We start from the raw sequence: 17986 nt of genomic DNA on the forward strand, positions 1-17986 counted from the left end.
AAGAGTCTTTGCAGATGTTATTGAGGATTTTGAGTTGGGATCATCCAGGATTGGGGTGGATCCTAAATCCAAGAATGAGAGTCCTTAGAAGAGAAGGGGAGAAGACACAGAGACACAGAGAAGGTGGTGTGAAGACAGAGGCAGAGGGTAGAGTAATGCCTCTGTAAGCCAAGGCACACCAAGGATTGCCCACGGCCACCAGGAACTGGGAGAGTCATGGAGAGTCATGGAACAGACTCTCCCTCAGAGCCTCCAGGAGGAACCAACTCTGTTGACATCTTCATTTTCAACTTCTGGCCTCCAGAGGTTTGAGGGAATATGTTTCTATTGTTTTAAGCCACCCAGTTTGTGGTCATTTGTTACCGCAGTCCTAGAAAAACTAATACAATGAGATGACGTGTGTGAAGTATTTAGAACAGTTCTTGGAACATAATGAGTCTTTAATAAATGTTTATTAAAACAGGGGATAGGTGATAGCTAGGGTGATAGTCTCCAGCATGTGACAGGTGGGGAGTCTGGGAAGGCTTCATGTCAGAAGTGGCATTTAGGCTGAGTCTTAAAGGGTCTCTGTAATTGAGTGCTATTCCCATCACACCCATGCTCCGCCAGGGAAGCTCATCAGAACTTTCTTACCAACACTTCCTCTCCTGTTTGTTTCCTTTCTGTTCTCTACCTAAGGCTGGATAAAGAGAGTGAGGTGGGAAAGACCAGTGCATTGTTTTATATGTCCCACCTACAACTGGGCCCCATTATAGTCCTTCTTGTAGCTCCTCTGACATGATGTGACTGCTGGGGTCGGGGTCTCCCATCCAAAGGGCTGCAAGAAATTGCCAGCCCAAACTCAGTCAATATAGAACACAGATTCTTCCACCTTACCTTTGCTTGTGCAATCCTTTCACTCAGGAGGTTCGGTTAATTAAATAATGCAATCGCAGGGAACTTCAGTTGGCTATCACCTTGCAGCAGCTACTAAATAACAAAAACTCTAAATAATAGTGGCTTAACCAAATCCCCCTCCCAGCCCCCTGTCAGCATAAGAAATTCAGAGTGAGCCAATTTAGACTACTACAACACACACACACACACACAGTGTGTTTAGGGACCTAGCCTTCTCTGGCTTTCTGATCCACCAGGACATAGCACTTCAGAAAGTATGCTGCTTTCACACTTTTATCATGGTTGCAAGAGAGCTGCTCCTTATTCCAGAAGATATTCCAGAGAGAAGAAAAAGGCATAGGGGGTGGAGGTGGAGGAGAGGAAAAGAAAGCAGTGTGGAGAAAGAGGTAGTACCTACAACTGGAAAAAAAAAATTTCCCAGAAAATTTCAGTTATATTAGATAACTGCTTATATTTCGTTGGCTGGGATTGTGACACATAGTACTCCTAGCTGCAAAGGAAGCTGAGCAATGTGTTTTTAAAAGTGGGGTACATTACCACTCCAATTAAAATTAGACTTTGACTATGTCAGTAAGAGAAATGGGGTTGATAGATACTGGGTGTGCCACCAACAACCTCACATTCATTCAACAAATATGGGGGTGGGGGTGGGGGTCTTCAAAAAGTTGATGAAAAGATTTATATTTTAATTCCATTTTCCCATGAACTTTTTGAAATACTTTCACATTTTTTTTTGTTAAACTTAAACCTGATTGTGTCAATCTCTTGCTTAAAATCCTTTATTGGGTTCACAATTTTTATAGGCATCTCCACTTCTTGATACTGAAACTCTTTGGTATGGTATTCAAAGTTCTCATGAATTCCCTGATCAACCTTCCTAGCCTTGGCTTATCCTCTCTCAGCACTCCTTGATTGGGTCACCCAACACCACCTGCCATCCCTGGCTCCATTTTTCACCTCTATGGTTGTATCAATTCCCCTTTCTCTGCCCAGAATATCCCCTCTCCATCCCTTATTCTCCCTGGCATACACCCCACACCAATCATTTAAGACCATGTTCAATGGTCCAGCTTTTCCAGTGTCAAGCATTCCCCAGCCCTAAGGCAGCCAGTCCCTCCCTCCTCCATATTTCTAAATCACCTTACCATATTCTTTTGTAAATTGATTGCATAAACCCAATGAATTCAACATAGACAATTTATCATTACTGTAGACCACCAGTTTTAGTGTCATACTTTTCAGTCAGGTCCTGGGGCAGACAAAACTGGGTAAGAATTCTTCCCCTTCTAGTTAGCAGACTTTTGTTGAGACTCAACATTTAGACATATTAGAATCTAGAAACCCAGCCTCTCAATTGTGAATATTTTGGCAGTGCTGAAATATCTAGAAATTTAAAAATAGCAATAAAAGCATGCAAGATGCACAGTCAAATATTGTAATCTTCATGTTATAGTAAGGAAACCAAGGTACAAAGCAGTTTAAATAACTCGCCTGAGCTCACACAATTAACAGGTGGGTCAGCTGGGATTTGAATCCAGGTGGTCTGATTTCAGAACTTATATTTATGGCCATCCTATATACACTCCCTCCCTCTTGTACATCCAAGAGCACGATTAAGTTATTACTTCCATTCATGGCTGGTGTTGGTGCAAATTAATAACACCCCTTTGAAAGTTAATTACACCTCTGAGAATTTACTTTAGCAAAATTATCCAAGAGGAGTAGCTGGGGAAGCCCAGGCAGGAAGATGTTGACTTCATCATTACTTACAAAACTGCCAAATTTTTAAAACCTGAATGTTCAATAACACTCAGGAGTTATAAATTATAGTTACATATTTCCATTCAATATGTTATGTATCTCTGAACATTTTTAGTTATGAAGACTCTATAGCAACATGGAAAATATTTATACCATTAAGTGAAAAAAAGCATGTTACGAAGTTGTTGACCATGGCTAGAACCACGTAAAAAGTGGCTGGGAAGGAAAAGTGGTAGAAAACATCCCTGGATGTGGATGTGGGAGGTATTACAGTGACTTTATTTTGATGCCTCCTCTAATGTTGTCACATCACTTTAATAATTGTAAACATAAATTTTTAATATACATTCTTAAGGTAAATGCTTCTCCAACCCCTAAAACTTCACCCTTTGGCACATTTGTACAAGCAAAAGGAAGAAAGAGAGAGACTTTTGTTATGTTACACTTATTCTTCTGGGAGCTGTGACACGATGGTGAACAAATAGTGGATAGACAAGGAGAGCTGCAAGGGAAGAATATATCCTATAGTAATTTTGTTAAGCTTAGGGCTAAAGAGTCACCAAATGTGTGAATAACCAATTTCTTACATACCTCCCTAAATTGAATGGGTCCTTTTAGATGGACAGAAAGAAACATATTAACTATCAAAACCATCTTGCCCCAGGGTTGTCAGCATTCACACTAAGGTGCAGGGAAAACCTCACAACAGGAAGCGAAAGCATCCAGCAAGCTCCAGCATACTCAGTGTAGAGTCACTGCTCCAAACATGCCATTTCTGTCCTCACTACGGTGAGCTGTTAGAAGACACATACCATGTCTGTCCCGTTGGCTGCTATACAGTGGCTAGCATCAAATATTTGCTCCAAAATGTTGTTTAAGTGCATGGGTGATGGGACCAGCATACTGTGCTTTCTAAAGAACAGAGAGTTTCTATGTCCCCTACTGTTTCCAAAGGAGCACTTCTATCAGTTTCTGATTGTGGTAGAGGCTGCTAGCTCACGTTCTTTTTGGGCACACTGACAGACTAGACCACACACTTTTCAGCATCGTTACGGGTAGACAGAGCCTTGTGACCTGGTCTAGCCCATGTTGGGAGACTGGAAATGATGTGTGCTTCCCGGATGAAGCATGACTGGGTAGAACACCTCCAAGCTCTCAGCAATGACCCTTAGATTTCTGTGTTGAGATGGCAGCATCATCAGATGGAAGAGCTTGGATTTCTGAGTCAAGGTGAAAGGGCGCCCCATAGACCCTTCCGGAAATTTGTGTGAGACTCAAAAGTCTATTGTGCTAAGCCAGGGATTTCAGGATTTGCCTTGTTGCCGTCCCTACCATGACTAATACACCAATAAATTCCATTTCCTCTACATAAAACAAAGTAGAAATATGGATTAGACATGAACTCAATAAAAACATTGTTTCTAAAATATTTGACAGAGGCCATGAGAGAAGAACTGTGTTTGCAATGGAGTCATTAAGTCATTTTCTCTCTTTTATGAAAAGACACAGGGGAAACTTCTCCACCTGTGGTCTAGAAAGTGTTGAGTACCTCTGAGTGTTTGACAATAGAAAGTTACTAATCATGTGATTCTTATTGACTGATCCTTTTTTTTCTGCCCTGCCTACCAGGCAAGCTTAGAGCCAGGTACGTGGCTTGTGCGTGGCCTCAGGAACGCATCTTGGTCAACACTCCACTATAATCACTCAGCTACTCAAACCTCATCTTCCTTTTGGGTTCTGACTTATCTAATTTTCTGTTTCCTCTAATTATGTTGTATATATTCTCTTAAGTCTCTTAACAACCTTCCTCTGGTGAAGGGGATCAGGGAGACGAGGAAGAGGGAGAACCACATCTTTAGACTGAACTCTGAACAGATTATCCATGAGCCATTCCTTTTTAACACTGGTAGAAGCAGACAGTTGTAGGACGTCTGAGTTGAACAATTAATGCTATTGATTTTAATTTACTTTTCTTCTAGGTTTAATGGCTGTTCATTTTTTCCTTTGATTTGTAACAGGGTAGCTCAAAGAATATGTTAATGGTCATAATTATGGGTGCAGATGCACAGTAAGATATTTGTGGCTCAGGCTTTCGCAAGAGTCGCAACACCGTGAAGTGGGTCCTCTCCAGCTCACACTTAATTTTACCTTTGCTCTCTATACCTGTGTAGATTCAATGGCTTGAAATATCTCTCATGTACATACCTTGAAAGGCAGTGCTACATTATTTCTACATTTCATAACGGTAGTTATATCTGTAAATGATTTACAACAGATACACGCAGACACATGTGAAAAAAATTCTTTATTAATTTCTCACATTTCATTACAAAATGTATGTTGCAAACAACTTGAATAACCTACTTGTGGTTTTTTTCTTTGTTTTTTTTTTTTTGTTTGTTTGTTTGTTTTGTTTTTAAACCCTTGGCTTCAAGGACTCAGATCTCCCTTATCTTTTATCAGGTATTGGGAAATACTGATTATTGGAGTCAATAGGTTATCATTTTGCTATTCATTTTCATCTCTCAAGCTCTGAAAAAAATGTCCTCTGTATAAATTAAACAACAAAAAAAATGTTGTAAATTCTATGTCATTACAGTCAACAGAATTATAATAATGCATCCAAAATGTGCGGCCACAAAATATCAGGTATATGTTTGAAAAAAGAAAAAAAATGACATTCTAGCCTTGTTAAAAGGATAATGGTCCCATATTTTTATTAACAGGTTAGCAAAACAAAATCCAATGGATTACAATATTTACATGTTATTTGAAAAATAAAGTAGTGATAAAAGCATGTCACAATTATTTTCTTTTTTTTTTCTTTCTTTTTTCTCTTTATGTTTTTTTTTTTAGTTTGTTTGTTTTGTTTTGTTTTTGGTAATCTTTACAAACACCCAATCCAGGTATGGAACTGTTTAATACATTTGAAATGATGCCAATTAAAAACAAATATGGACACAAAATGAATCATTATCTAGAGAGTTCACACTTTCCCCATTTTCTGGTTTCCACATGATGGCCCCCATCCCTAAAAAAGTTAAATTAAAACAAACACCCTACAAACAAAAATTCTCAACAGCAAGAAAATAAAAGAACATGCTTTTCAAGTAAGCACTTATTCCACAAATGCAACATCTTTCCATGGATTTTATTTGAAGCTGTGTGGGACACTGTCATCTCAGCAATTTCCCTTCCCTTTCTTCCCTCCCCCCTCCCCCAACCCTTCCAAGTAAAAAAAAAACCAAAACATGAAAACCAAAGGACTCACATGCGCACATGTGCACACGCACACACACACACACACACACACACACACACACACACACACATCCAAGCACACGCGCACACAGGCTTCTAAAACCTAGGCTTCAAGAAAAGTTCTTTCCTACTTTTTGGAACGAAACCTTTTGTTCACAATCAGAACATATTATAAATGTAGACTTAGATTTAGTCTAAGCTGCTCCCTCCTGAAAAAGCTAATACGGGGAAACAGAGCAGCTGGCAGCTAGGTTTAAAAAAAAAAAAAAAGTAGTTCTCCAGGCTCCTTGTAGGATATACATTATATCTTGTCCACTCTCACCAAAGGGATGGGATTCTAGAACATCCCCTCATCCCCCAAAATAAATGAGAAACCCCTGCAAAACACAATGCAAACACAAACAGAACACAGATTTTAAAATCACACACAAAAGCCAGCTCATTCTAACAGAAATTACTTGTGTGAGACGGATAATGTGTTAATTTGACAAGCAACAAAAAGGTGAAGAGGACCTCCTCGTCTGGCCCACAAGCTGCATAGCTGTGCCGAAAGTTTGGTTCTTTAGTTAAATAATAAAAAAAAAAAGTTATCTTCTTTGTTATTTCCATGTTTAAAATAAAAACATTCCTATTCACAAAAAAACTAAATCTCCCTTGCCCCCAAATTAAAACAACAATAACAACACACACACAGAAAACAATTTATATGAAAAACTGAATTGTGCTGTGTTTGTAACACTCAGATTGATAGAAAATAAACATGTGGCAAACAAAACTCCACAATCACCTTAAAATTAGCTCACATGGATCTATCAAATTCTAAATTATAGTTGAACACTAATAAACAGCTTACCTGGAATAAAGGATGACAATTCACAAACAGTTATCTAGTAATTAAAGTCTGTTTCTTTTTTTTGTTCTGTTTTTTACTAAAATAATTAAAAAAATCACAGTATTTTAAGAAATAAGACCCACGTGGGGATTTTAAGCACAATTTGTGTTCCTTTCTTTAAAACTCTTTTTTTTTTTTTTCACCATTCACCATCTTGCCCAGCAGTTCTCTCTACATTTAACCACAATGACGACAGGTAGTACTGACAAATGCAGAGATTCCCTTGGTTAAGTATGAGGTACTAGGAAACAGGTGACTGTTTTATGCAAAGCAGTTTTTTTGTTTTCTGTTTTTGTTTTTTGTGGATTTTTTTTTTTTTTTTCCCAAAGCGGCTGCAGTTAGGTCTTGGAAAAAAGCTTAAGGTATTAAAACTAGAAAAACGCACCGAAAGTTGTGCGTCAAAAAGTTGTTCCCCTATGAGAAGTCTTCTCATGTCATGGAGCTTCTGTTTCCACCTACTGTCCAAGACCACCCCAGAGTGCACTGTGCTCACGGGAGGTTCTTCCAAATTCCACGACAAATGAAACTTCCATAACGAAGATCCAGAAGAAAAGATGTAGTGATGGAAAAGGAGCCACATATTCCAACCATTTAAATAACTTTAATTTACATACTCATTCACACAGGTACCAGTGCTTTGAAAATAGATTGTTCAGTCCTAAAAAGCAGCTTTGTTCTGTCTTCTCTTTTCTGTCCCTCCCTTCTCAGCCCAAGCCGGCCCTCCCACTTTTGCATCTTGGTTCAAGTACGGTTTGATTAAAAGTTTCACCAAACACTTATTCTTTCTTGGCCTCTGCATTTTCCAGGAGAGATTTGTCGGCCGCTAATACACAGATGGCTACTGTTTCATTCTGTAGGGAAAAGTCTATCCCCATGGCCGTGTCACCTTCCTTTTCCTGTATGGAGGGCATCCTAATACTGTCCTCCACAATCTCTTTTGGGTGGATTTCTTCTCTGCTCACCTGCTTGCTGTCATTCAATGCCCTGAAAAAAACATTTATGGAAGAGATGGATGAGTAGATATATATTTTCTATTTAATCAAAAAAGACTTAATTGCCCTAATTTCTCTGATCCTGAAAAAGCCTTGAGGTTTCCTTTGAACAGATGCCACGATGTATGACTAAACTGCAATGACTTATCCTTGCTATATGTTATGCTAGGTCATGTATTTCTGCATTTTTAAAAAGATTTGAATGTACAAAAATATCCTTTACTATACTACATTTTGATTACAACATATTTTGTTTCTAGATTAACATAACAGTTTTATGTCACCTCTCCTAGGTCATAAGTGGTAATAGCAAGAATTGTCTTATGCTCAAACTCATCAGCTAAGTCTAGAAGCCTGGACATTGGCTAAATTTATTAAGATTAAAAGAGTAATTCAGGTACTAAAGATCTATTGGATAGGTACAGAAACAAATAGAAAAAAACAAAAAGCAAAAACTTGAAGATGGAACCCTTGTCTTCAGAAGCTTAGCTATGTTCTCTGAGGTCTAGACACTGGAGCTTTCAGGGACATTTTCTCCTGAAAGGACCAAATTCTAGGTTCTCTCTGAGTCTGGTAGACTATGGATGCCTTGTTGAGGGGATGATTTTATGTTCAAGGATCTTATAAGTATTTTACAGGTATGCTCACACCTACCTGGGAGGCAGGCAGAAGCTGGCTCTGTCCCCGAGGCAGGGCATAGGCATGTTCAAGGCCACTCAGGGAATGATCAGTCACAGAGGCAGGAACAGACCCCGATTCACGTTCTATCATAGAATGTCATGCTAATGAAAACTAAAGGGACACTGGCTGGAGAAAACACTGTACTTCTGCACGTGGGCTTAAGAAGTCTTTGTCATTCATAAAGATGATTTTTTTCCTCATTTGACTTGTGGCCAGGTGACCATTTACAAAACCCACATAAAAGGAGATACCTGGATCCTCACAATTGCCTCTCCTCCCATGGCCCAGTAATGTGACAGAGCATCTGCGTACTGTCAGGGGAAACAAAAAAAGAACCCAATCTCCCTCCCACCTCCTCAGTCTGGGCAAAGGTGTTCCTGGACAGCCTGACTTACATGCCGTGTCTCAGCACATGTCTTTCCCACTCAGAACCCTGTGAAAACGCCCGTCCACAAAATTCACATGGAAAACGCTTCTCAGTGTTGATAGCAGCCCCACGGTCAGAAAATCTCATCAGCTCTGCGAAGAGAAATTAGAAGGGCTACCTGTGTGCTGTGGGTGTTGACAGAATAGGTAAGTCAACGTTCATTAGGAAACCCCCTCTCCTACCTTCACTAGTAAAGCCATGCGCTGAAAGCAGTTTCCAGATCCCTTACTCTCTTTTAGGTTTCCCCCAAGGGCATTTCTCCAATAGTTCTCAAGAACTGTTCCCAGCTCCGATTCCCAGGCCATCCTGTGTCTCCTCACCCTCCCCAACAGCTTCCATCACAAATAATCAGGGTCTTTCTTGCCCAAGAGCCCTTTCTCTCCTTTCCAAAGCCATTTGAACTTTTTCTTCTATTTAATCTCTCCCTTCTGCGATGCTTTATATCAGTGTCTCATAGTTTAGCATTTATTCCTTTTCTATTTGACACAGGTTCGTCTTTGTTCATGAAAAAGAATACAAGCCACCGAAAGCACTGGACCAGGTTATGCATTGTAGACCTCAGGGTTTCTACTTGTCCCATAAGGCTGACGGCTCACGACTTGTGGTCATCTGTCATGGACATCATAATTAACACCTCACAGGGTGCTTATGAACACTGAATGAGATCTACAAGCAAAGAACCTAGTGCGGATGTGAATCTGGACAATTGGTAGCTGGTATGTGAAAACATGTCCCCAGCTATTGAGGACTCTGGTCCAGCTGCCCAGCATCCACTTCTCAATCGGTGGTATTTATGAATGTGGGGATATACAGACATTTCTGCACAGGTCTGTTGTAAACATCAAGTGTTGACTTAGTTCTTTTGTTTCCTCTGTGGTGCTGGGCACGTGGTTAGGGTCTGATGTGGACTGGCTGGCTGACTGTCTTCAGGCCACACCTCCTGGCAAACTCAAAGATGACAGCTTATATGGCCTTTGTATTCTCCTGAGCCCCAAGCCCATATGTCTTTCATTATACTGCAGAGGGCCAGATCTTCATGTGGGTAATAAACAGCAGGACCTGGAAGGTTCTGTGGCCATGCTGCAAAAGGGAGGGCAGCGTATGGGGAAATGTTGATCATCTTTACATATCTGATCACTCTGGGTCCCCACATACAAGATGTTACAGGAAGATGTCTCCTGGTTGAAAAATCCCATCTAATAAAATACTCAGGATGATGTTAGTAGAATAGGGGGCTCTGTGATGCCTTAATCTTCAGCACAAAAGCTATCTGAACGGGGCCAGTTTTAACAAAAGATGAAACATTTTCTCACAAATTAAGAAGATCACCACACAAGCCATTAAAAATAATTGCACAGACTATCTTCCTTGATTCTTTTCATTGGAAATGAGACAGCACCATCTGCTCTGCGCATTAATTCCTTAGCAGGGATTATCTTGGGCAAGAAATCAACAGAATGCCTTCCTGACTCCTCCCCAACTGCATAATGAGGGGTGGCGGTGGGGGTGGGGAGGATTCTGCTTGGGTTCATTTTGATTTCTTCGTGCCTGGTTTCTTCTCTTTCAAATTCCTCCTGGGCTTCCCAGGCAGGACCTGCAGTGTGTCCATACTCAGTCCTCTCTCCAGGTCTCGTGTTTGCAAAGGAGTTTGGAAACAGGGTATCTGCAAGGCTGTGAACCCCCAAACTGAGGGTGTCTAATGAGAGTCTAAACTGCCAACAAGGGGATCGTTCCTGGTACTCTTGCTCCTTTACACTGAGGAAACATGAAACCAGACATCTATTCTTTCCAACGGCACATGCTAAGTTTCATCCTCAAAGGAGGAAGCCACTTATTCCCTGTCACACTTCAAATAGCTCTCCATCAGCCTGAGAGCTGCACTAAAGCCACCTCCTGCCCTCCACTCCTAGAAGCCAGGATGTCTGGCAAAAACACCCTGAGGCTATTGTGTGCCTTTTCTTCTTCTTGGCAAGAATATACCTAGATGGTGGAAAATTGATTCTAGGTCTATTCAAAGGAGATCGGACAAAGGAGGCTGTTCTTTCAAGGACCATCGAGGGAGGAGGGAAGGTTTAGGTTTGTAATTCCCATTAACATTGCTGGAAGTTACTCATGTAAATCTCCCACGCTCTGACAGAGGAATACATGCCTCTCTACCCCAAGGACTTTCATTCCATGCAGTTAAGGCTCATGAATGCGGATGCTACACTATCCAGCGAGAGGCAGATACCATAAAGTTCCTTCCAGTCAGTCTGATCTGGTCTAATGCCAAGTGTGAGTGAGAAGGGGAAGACGGAAAAATTTGCCTGGTGTCCCACATACATCTCAACTGCCATCTTTCTTCTCTCTTCTAATTTTCTGTGTGTGTGTTTTTTTTTTTAAGAGTCATAGGAAAGGGAAAATGAGATGGGATACTTGCCTCTGTAATGCCTACAACCTCTAAAATCACATGTGCTCAGCTATAAAGATTAAAAGGTCATAATATCAATGAGGAATAATTTATTTCCTGAAAAGGAATGGCAGGGCCACGGAGAATCATGGAGAAAGAGGAGTCTTTCTTTGTGCCCTCTGTCAAAAATATCGTCTCCCAGAAAACTCTGGCAACGATGCACAGATGTTAAGAATTCATCGTGAAGAACATATTTGTGAAATGGTTTTAAAAAAGAATGAGAAAGAAAAAAGCCACGCATCTCAGATCACAGCCATTTTCCTTGTAAGAAATGGATAAATACAGCTCCTACTAATAAAAGTAGTAACTTTATAAGAACAATCAACCTAAATGGTGAGGATATTTTTTTTGACTATGTATTTTTCAGGTTGACCATAGACATGGGGGATTTGACAAGCTAGGCACACCTTGTCTGTTAGTCACTGCTGTCTGGCTTAGTCAGTGGTTTGAAGGCCAAACCGGAGCCCCACTTTGCAAACCTGTGGTTTCCTGCCTTGGCATCATGGTGGGAGTGTTGCGGCAGGTCAGGAAAAGGAACAGAAAGCACCTTAAAGGGAAATGGCTCACCAAATATGCTTCCCGAGGCTTGTAGATTGACCAACCCCCCTCCCCCCAAAAAACCCAAAGATATTCTGCAAAAGTATACCTTAAAGCAAGACCCCAAGATCCACTGGATCCACAGATTTCAGAGCTGGGTTCCCTTTTATGAAGAATATTCCGCTGCTCATGGAGTTGGGAAAGTAGTATGTAGTATAAGAGGTCTTCTCTTTGGAGCCAGAGGACTTAAGTTTAGCCTCCAGGGCTTGTTTATTTGTTTTACTTTGGACAAGCTCTTACATTTTCTGGGCCTTTATTTCCCCATTTGTAAAATGACATAATACTACCTACATTGTAGGGTTATGATCTATTAGGTGATAACTATGTTCCAGGAAGGCTAAGGTCTTATGTGTTATATCATTTAATCTTTAAAACAACCTATGGAACCACAAAAGACCCTGAATAGCCAAAGCAATCTTGAGCAAACAGAACAAAGCTGGAGGCATCACACTACCTGACTTCAACATCTAACATCTACTACAAAGCTATAGTAATCAAAACAGTGTGGTACTGACATAAAAACAGACACATAGACCAATGGAACAGAATACAGAGCCCAGAAAAAATCCACACATGTAAGGTCAACTGATTTTCAACAAAGGTGCCAAGAAGATATAACAGGGAAAAGACAGTCTCCCTAATAAATAGTACTGGGACAGCTGTATATCCACATGTAGAAGAATGAAATTAGACCCTTATGTCACAACAGATACAAAAATCAACTAAAAATGGTTTAAAGACTTAAATACAAGACTTGAAACTATAAAACTACTAGAAGAAAACACAGAGGAAAATCTCCTTGACACTGGCATGGGCAATAATTTTTGGATATGAACTCAAAAGCATAGGCAACAAAAACAAAAATAGACAAATGCGATTATATCAAACTAAAAAGCTTTTGCACAGCCAAGAAACAGTCAAAAGAATGAATAGAAATTTATGGAATGGGAGAAAATATTAGCAAACTATACATCTGATAAGAGGTTAATATCCAAAATATATAAGGAACTCAAAAAACTCAATAGTAAAAACATAAATAACCTGATTAAAAATGGGCAAAGGATCTCAATAGACATTTTTCCAAAGAAGACATACAAATGGCCAACAAGTATATGAAAAAATGTTCAATATCACCAATCATTGGGGAAATGCAAATTAAAACCACAATGAGATATCACCTCACACCTAGAATAATTATTATCAAAAAGGAAAAAGACTACAAGTGTTAAAGAGGATGTGGAGAAAAGGGAACTCTTACACACTGCTGATAGAAATGTCAATTTGTATAGTCATTATGGAAAACAGTATGGAGGTTCTCAGAAAATTAAAAGTAGAACTACATGTGATTTAGCAATCCTACTACTGGGTATATATCCAAAGGAAATAAAATCAGTATGTCACAGAAATATCTGCATTCCCATGTCTATTGCAGAATTATTCACAATAGCCAAGATATGGAAACAACCTAAGTGTCCGTCAATGGATGTATGGATAAAGAAAATGTGGTATATACACACAATGGAAAACTACTCAGCCTTAAAAAGAAGGATGTCATTTATGACAACATGGATGAATCTGGAGGACACAGAAATAAGCCAGACACAGAAAGAAAAATATTTCATGATCTCACTTATATGTTGAATCTAAGAGTTGAACTCATAGGAGCAGAAAGTAGGACGATGGTTACCAGGGTGGAGGCACTTGGAGAAACGTTGGTCAAACAATACAAAATTTCAGTTAGACAGGAGGAGTAAGCTCAAGAGATCTACTGTACAACACAGTGACCATAGTTAACAACACACTGTATACTTGAAAATTGCTGGGATTTTAATTATTCTCACCACAAAAGATAAGTATGTGAGGTAAGGCATATGATGATTAACTCAATTTAGCCATTCTATAATGTATACAAATTTCAATACATCATGTTGTACACCATAAATACATACAATTTTTATTTGTTAACTAAAAACTACTTTTAAAAAATAATTAAAACAAAAAACAAAGTTTAAAATCTGAAGCTTTAAAGTTAAAAAAAAAATCTTTACAACAACCTTAGGAGGTAGATGAAAATATCATCATTATCATTATTATTTAACAGAGAATGAATGTATGATCTAAAATAATTTACCCAAAATCCTATAGATAGTAAGTAGCAGAACTGGGAGCCAAATTCAGGCAGGCCAGCTACAGAGCCCTTGACATTATGAGATTAAAGAAAAAAGGTTATATACAAACTACCAACATTGAGCCTGGCACAAAATCATGCTAAATAATGACAACTAATACTGTTCTTCTCATCACTGGGATGATATCTACAATGTTTATTTCTCATGTTTATATTATCCATGTGCTTTTCATAAATCTGCAATAACTAAAGCAACATATCACAATCTCCATTCTTATGTGTGCAGTCTGGGGATTTCTGCAATATCCTGTGTTGAACAATACAGAAAACCAACTCTAGATCACATAAATGTGTATGTACAACTAAATATACTTCTGTTGTTGTTTTGGCTGCTGGCCGATCCAAACCCTTGACCTTGGGGATCCAAACCCTTGACCTTGGTGTTATAACAGTGAGCTCTAGCCAACTGAGCTGACTGGCCAGCCCATACTTTTGAAAACCTTTTTATTTTGAAATAATTATAGACTCATAGGAAGTTGGAAAAATAGTTCAAAAGTTGCATGAAAACTTATTCAGTGTATTCTGTAAATACATGGTTGAATGAAGATGTGGCCTCTGATTCTCCCTGTTTACAAAGCCAAAAACGGAGCACCATGGGGGTTAAGAAAAGGGCCATGCAGAGGGCTCAAGTTCTTTGCAGTCTCCCCCTCCACCCCCACAGTGTATGCCCTGCAGCAGTAACTTTAAATAAGCGTTCAATTGCAAGATCATTCTTCAATTGCAAGATCATTCTCATTCCTTGATAGCTTTACATACATCTTGCTGTCTGCCGGTCCTTGTTCTAAAGATTCCCTAGACACAAGTTTTCCTTATTCAAAACAAATCACTGCCATATATTCTTTAACAGACATATATCAATAATCAGGGAGAAAATGTCTGTTTTCCTTGGATTTTCTATAGCTGGTAAAAGTTCACAAAGACCCCTGATGTGTTTCTTAAGTCAGTCTATTCTGCTACTTAACTAAGAAGGATCATTCCTCTGTTCCTCCCATGACAGCCTCCTGCCACCCTTTTGTCTCACCACAGACCTGCTGGATGCCGTCTGGGAGCAGGAGGGCAGGGTGAGACTAACCTCTGTCTTCAGCCTTGCTGTTCATTTCGTCTTCCTTGTCCTCATCGTCACTGCTGGAGCTCTCCATTTTTTCCTTCATCTGTTCCAGCTGATCCAAATTAACCCGTCCAACCAGCTCAAAGTTACGGCTTACCTGAAAAAGGCCCAAACAAATGATGGAATAATAAACCACAGACTTATGGGGTCTCCCTGGAGGAGAGACCTGTCCAACATCATTTTCCTATGGCTGTGTTTTGGGGACCAGGACCAAACCACCCAGGTACGTAAGAGGTCCTTCCTTTCATTTTGACTCTCTTAGAGATAGATCTGTCCTTTGCTCCCTCATCCCAGCATTTTCACTGAACTATCAACACTGGACCATTATTACCAAACTTGTTAAAAGCATGAGGTATAGTAAGCTGGAGGTCAAAAGTATCATGAAGCCAAGGGTATAGAGTATGTGTCCAATAAATATCTTTTGAGATGAATTCAAAGGTACAAATTTTATAAACTACTCAAGTTTCAAATACTCCTGGAGGTAGAAGGCTCTACAAGTATCCTGGCCCCTCGCAGTGAGAATCACAACCTGCTTTACCATGATCCTACCCACGAGGGGGTGGTGGGCTGTCCCAGCTTAGGCCAGACAGCAACTACTGGACTGTTAACTCAAGTTTAAATGCAAGACAACACTATCACTCGTAGTGTTACTACTGTTTCTGAAGGGGACCTACTTACAAAGGCCGGGATTATCTGAGAAAAACCTAGATGACTAACCCCTACAAGCCCTTCAAAAGTGTTAACTATGGCTGGTTTTTACTTATATATAACACGTGGTTAGAATAATGTGGGAATCCAAGCTTTCTTCAAAATATCATTCAAGGGAAACAAAAATCCACACTAAGAATTAATGATTTTCTGTTTTGGGTTCTCAACTCAATGGTCGCATAACTTCACCTTCTTCATGAATCTATTTCAGAACCTCTGCAGTTGCATGCATAGAATTATCAGAAAGACAAGCTGGCACAGGACTCAAGCCAGTGAACAGCCACGGGCTCCTCCACTGTGTAAGACACAACCCCTTGTGGGAGATCAGGGGAGGAGGCACACGAAGATGAATGAGACTTGGTTCTGGCTTCCAGAGACTCACAGTTTAGTTGAAAAGGGAAGACAGACATCATTAATTAGGTTCCAAGGCAGATTTCCATAGCTGCCACAGTAGAGACAGAATGTCATGAGGGTACAGGAGAGGAAAGAGAGACCTTACAAGGCAATTCCAGAATATTCTCTGGGACCAGACTGAAACAAAGATATGCTGAGCACCACCACCTCCACATGCCCAGCAAATGGGAACATCACCATCGACTGACAAATGTGAGAAAGAGACAGCATCAGGGCTAACAGACAGTCCTATGAAAAGGCTTAATATTGTCCCAACTATGTCATGTAGCATCTAATGGATGAAGAAAACTCTTTTAAAACAAGAGAAACAATACATTGATGCATCGTGAATCAGGAAATCAGTGGACTTTGAAAACAATTCAACATGAAGGTGGACAATATGTCCTTGTCAATCCCAATGCTAAACACTCAGGGGAGACAACTTTTTATTCCGCTCACTAAAAAACGTTTTAAAAATTAACAGACTAAGGCGAGAAGGAGGAGAAAAAGGTCAACGTTAGAATCTTTATTTCTCTTTCTTTCCCTCTAAGTTCAGACTAATAGTCTCCAAAAAACTTTTGCTTGTAACACCTTCCTAACTAGGGATTTATCTACTATGCCTCATCCATGCAGACCTATATGAATATTTATTTATTTATTTTTACAACATAAGAGCCCAAAGGGGTAGCATAAGGAGTGTGAAATTTGAAGTTAGACAGACCTGAGTTCAAGTTTGAGGTTTTCCTTTAACCATTAGATTCTAGATAAGTCACTCAATACGCGTGTGTCCTCAATGTCCTCATTTGTAAAAGGAGGTCAGCACAGCACCTGAAACACAACTGTCCCCCAATGAAATTTCCTTCTCCTTTCTGGGAATGTGGGCCTTTTTCAGTTTTGACTCTTGGAAATGCTTATAACAAGCACTGTAAATGCATATTTACAAAGTTATGTTTGGCCACAAAATCTACATTTTATAGCATTTATGACAAATATCTGAATGAAATTTTTCTGGCTTGCTAGTTTTTCAGAAAAAATGGGCAAGGTTCCAATTTGCCTCATTTTGAAATACATTAGAAGAAAACTACTTTTAAATGACCAATACTTAAAAGGCATCCTTTTCTGGACCACTTTCTCCCCTACTTCCCACATTTAGTAACTAGGGCAACTGTAAATATGTATAAGCAACATGAGGAGTGGGCAGTCGCCAGGAAACAAAAATAATAAAACCAATGAAGCCAAAAAAGAATCCTCAAACATCTTCTGTAATTTAGTCATTTGCATGCATGCAAGCATTAATTCACTCATTCATTCACTCATTCATTCATTCATTCATTCATTCATTCACTCAATAAGGACCCCCTGAGGACTTGCTGTATGCCAGAGCCTGGGGTCTCTATTGGACTCCCTGCTTCTCATGGAGTTCACGATGACAAGATTTGTCACCAAACCAAATGTTATTTTTTTTCCCTCCTTCTGGTTTTTTTTTGAGAACTGTATTTGTCCATTTTCCCATCACCATCATCCCTTCACTGGAAAACTGTTAACATTTTGGATTCTGCACAATTTTAAAATAGTACATGACATTTTCATGGTATGATGCTCATCTCAGGCTAACCCAGGATTTATTTATCC

At 39.6% G+C, this 17986-nt stretch overlaps 1 protein-coding gene across 4 annotated transcripts in view; it reads right to left on the minus strand.

Annotated features, from left to right (window-relative positions):
- Positions 1-6448: 6448 nt before the first annotated feature.
- ZNF462 (zinc finger protein 462) overlaps positions 6449-17986 on the minus strand; it is a 130995-nt gene continuing 119457 nt past the window's right edge. For all 4 annotated transcript variants that reach the window (XM_063082203.1, XM_063082200.1, XM_063082201.1 and 1 more), the window contains exons 11-13: positions 15218-15350; positions 8880-9003; positions 6449-7795 (exon numbers count right to left, since the gene is read on the minus strand). In XM_063082203.1, coding sequence (XP_062938273.1) covers positions 7588-7795; positions 8880-9003; positions 15218-15350 — 465 coding nt within the window. In that variant the 3' untranslated portion in view covers positions 6449-7587. The remainder of the gene's footprint in view (positions 7796-8879; positions 9004-15217; positions 15351-17986) is intronic.

This window comes from Cynocephalus volans, chromosome 17 (genome assembly GCF_027409185.1).
Source record: "Cynocephalus volans isolate mCynVol1 chromosome 17, mCynVol1.pri, whole genome shotgun sequence".
Lineage (NCBI taxonomy): Eukaryota > Metazoa > Chordata > Mammalia > Dermoptera > Cynocephalidae > Cynocephalus > Cynocephalus volans.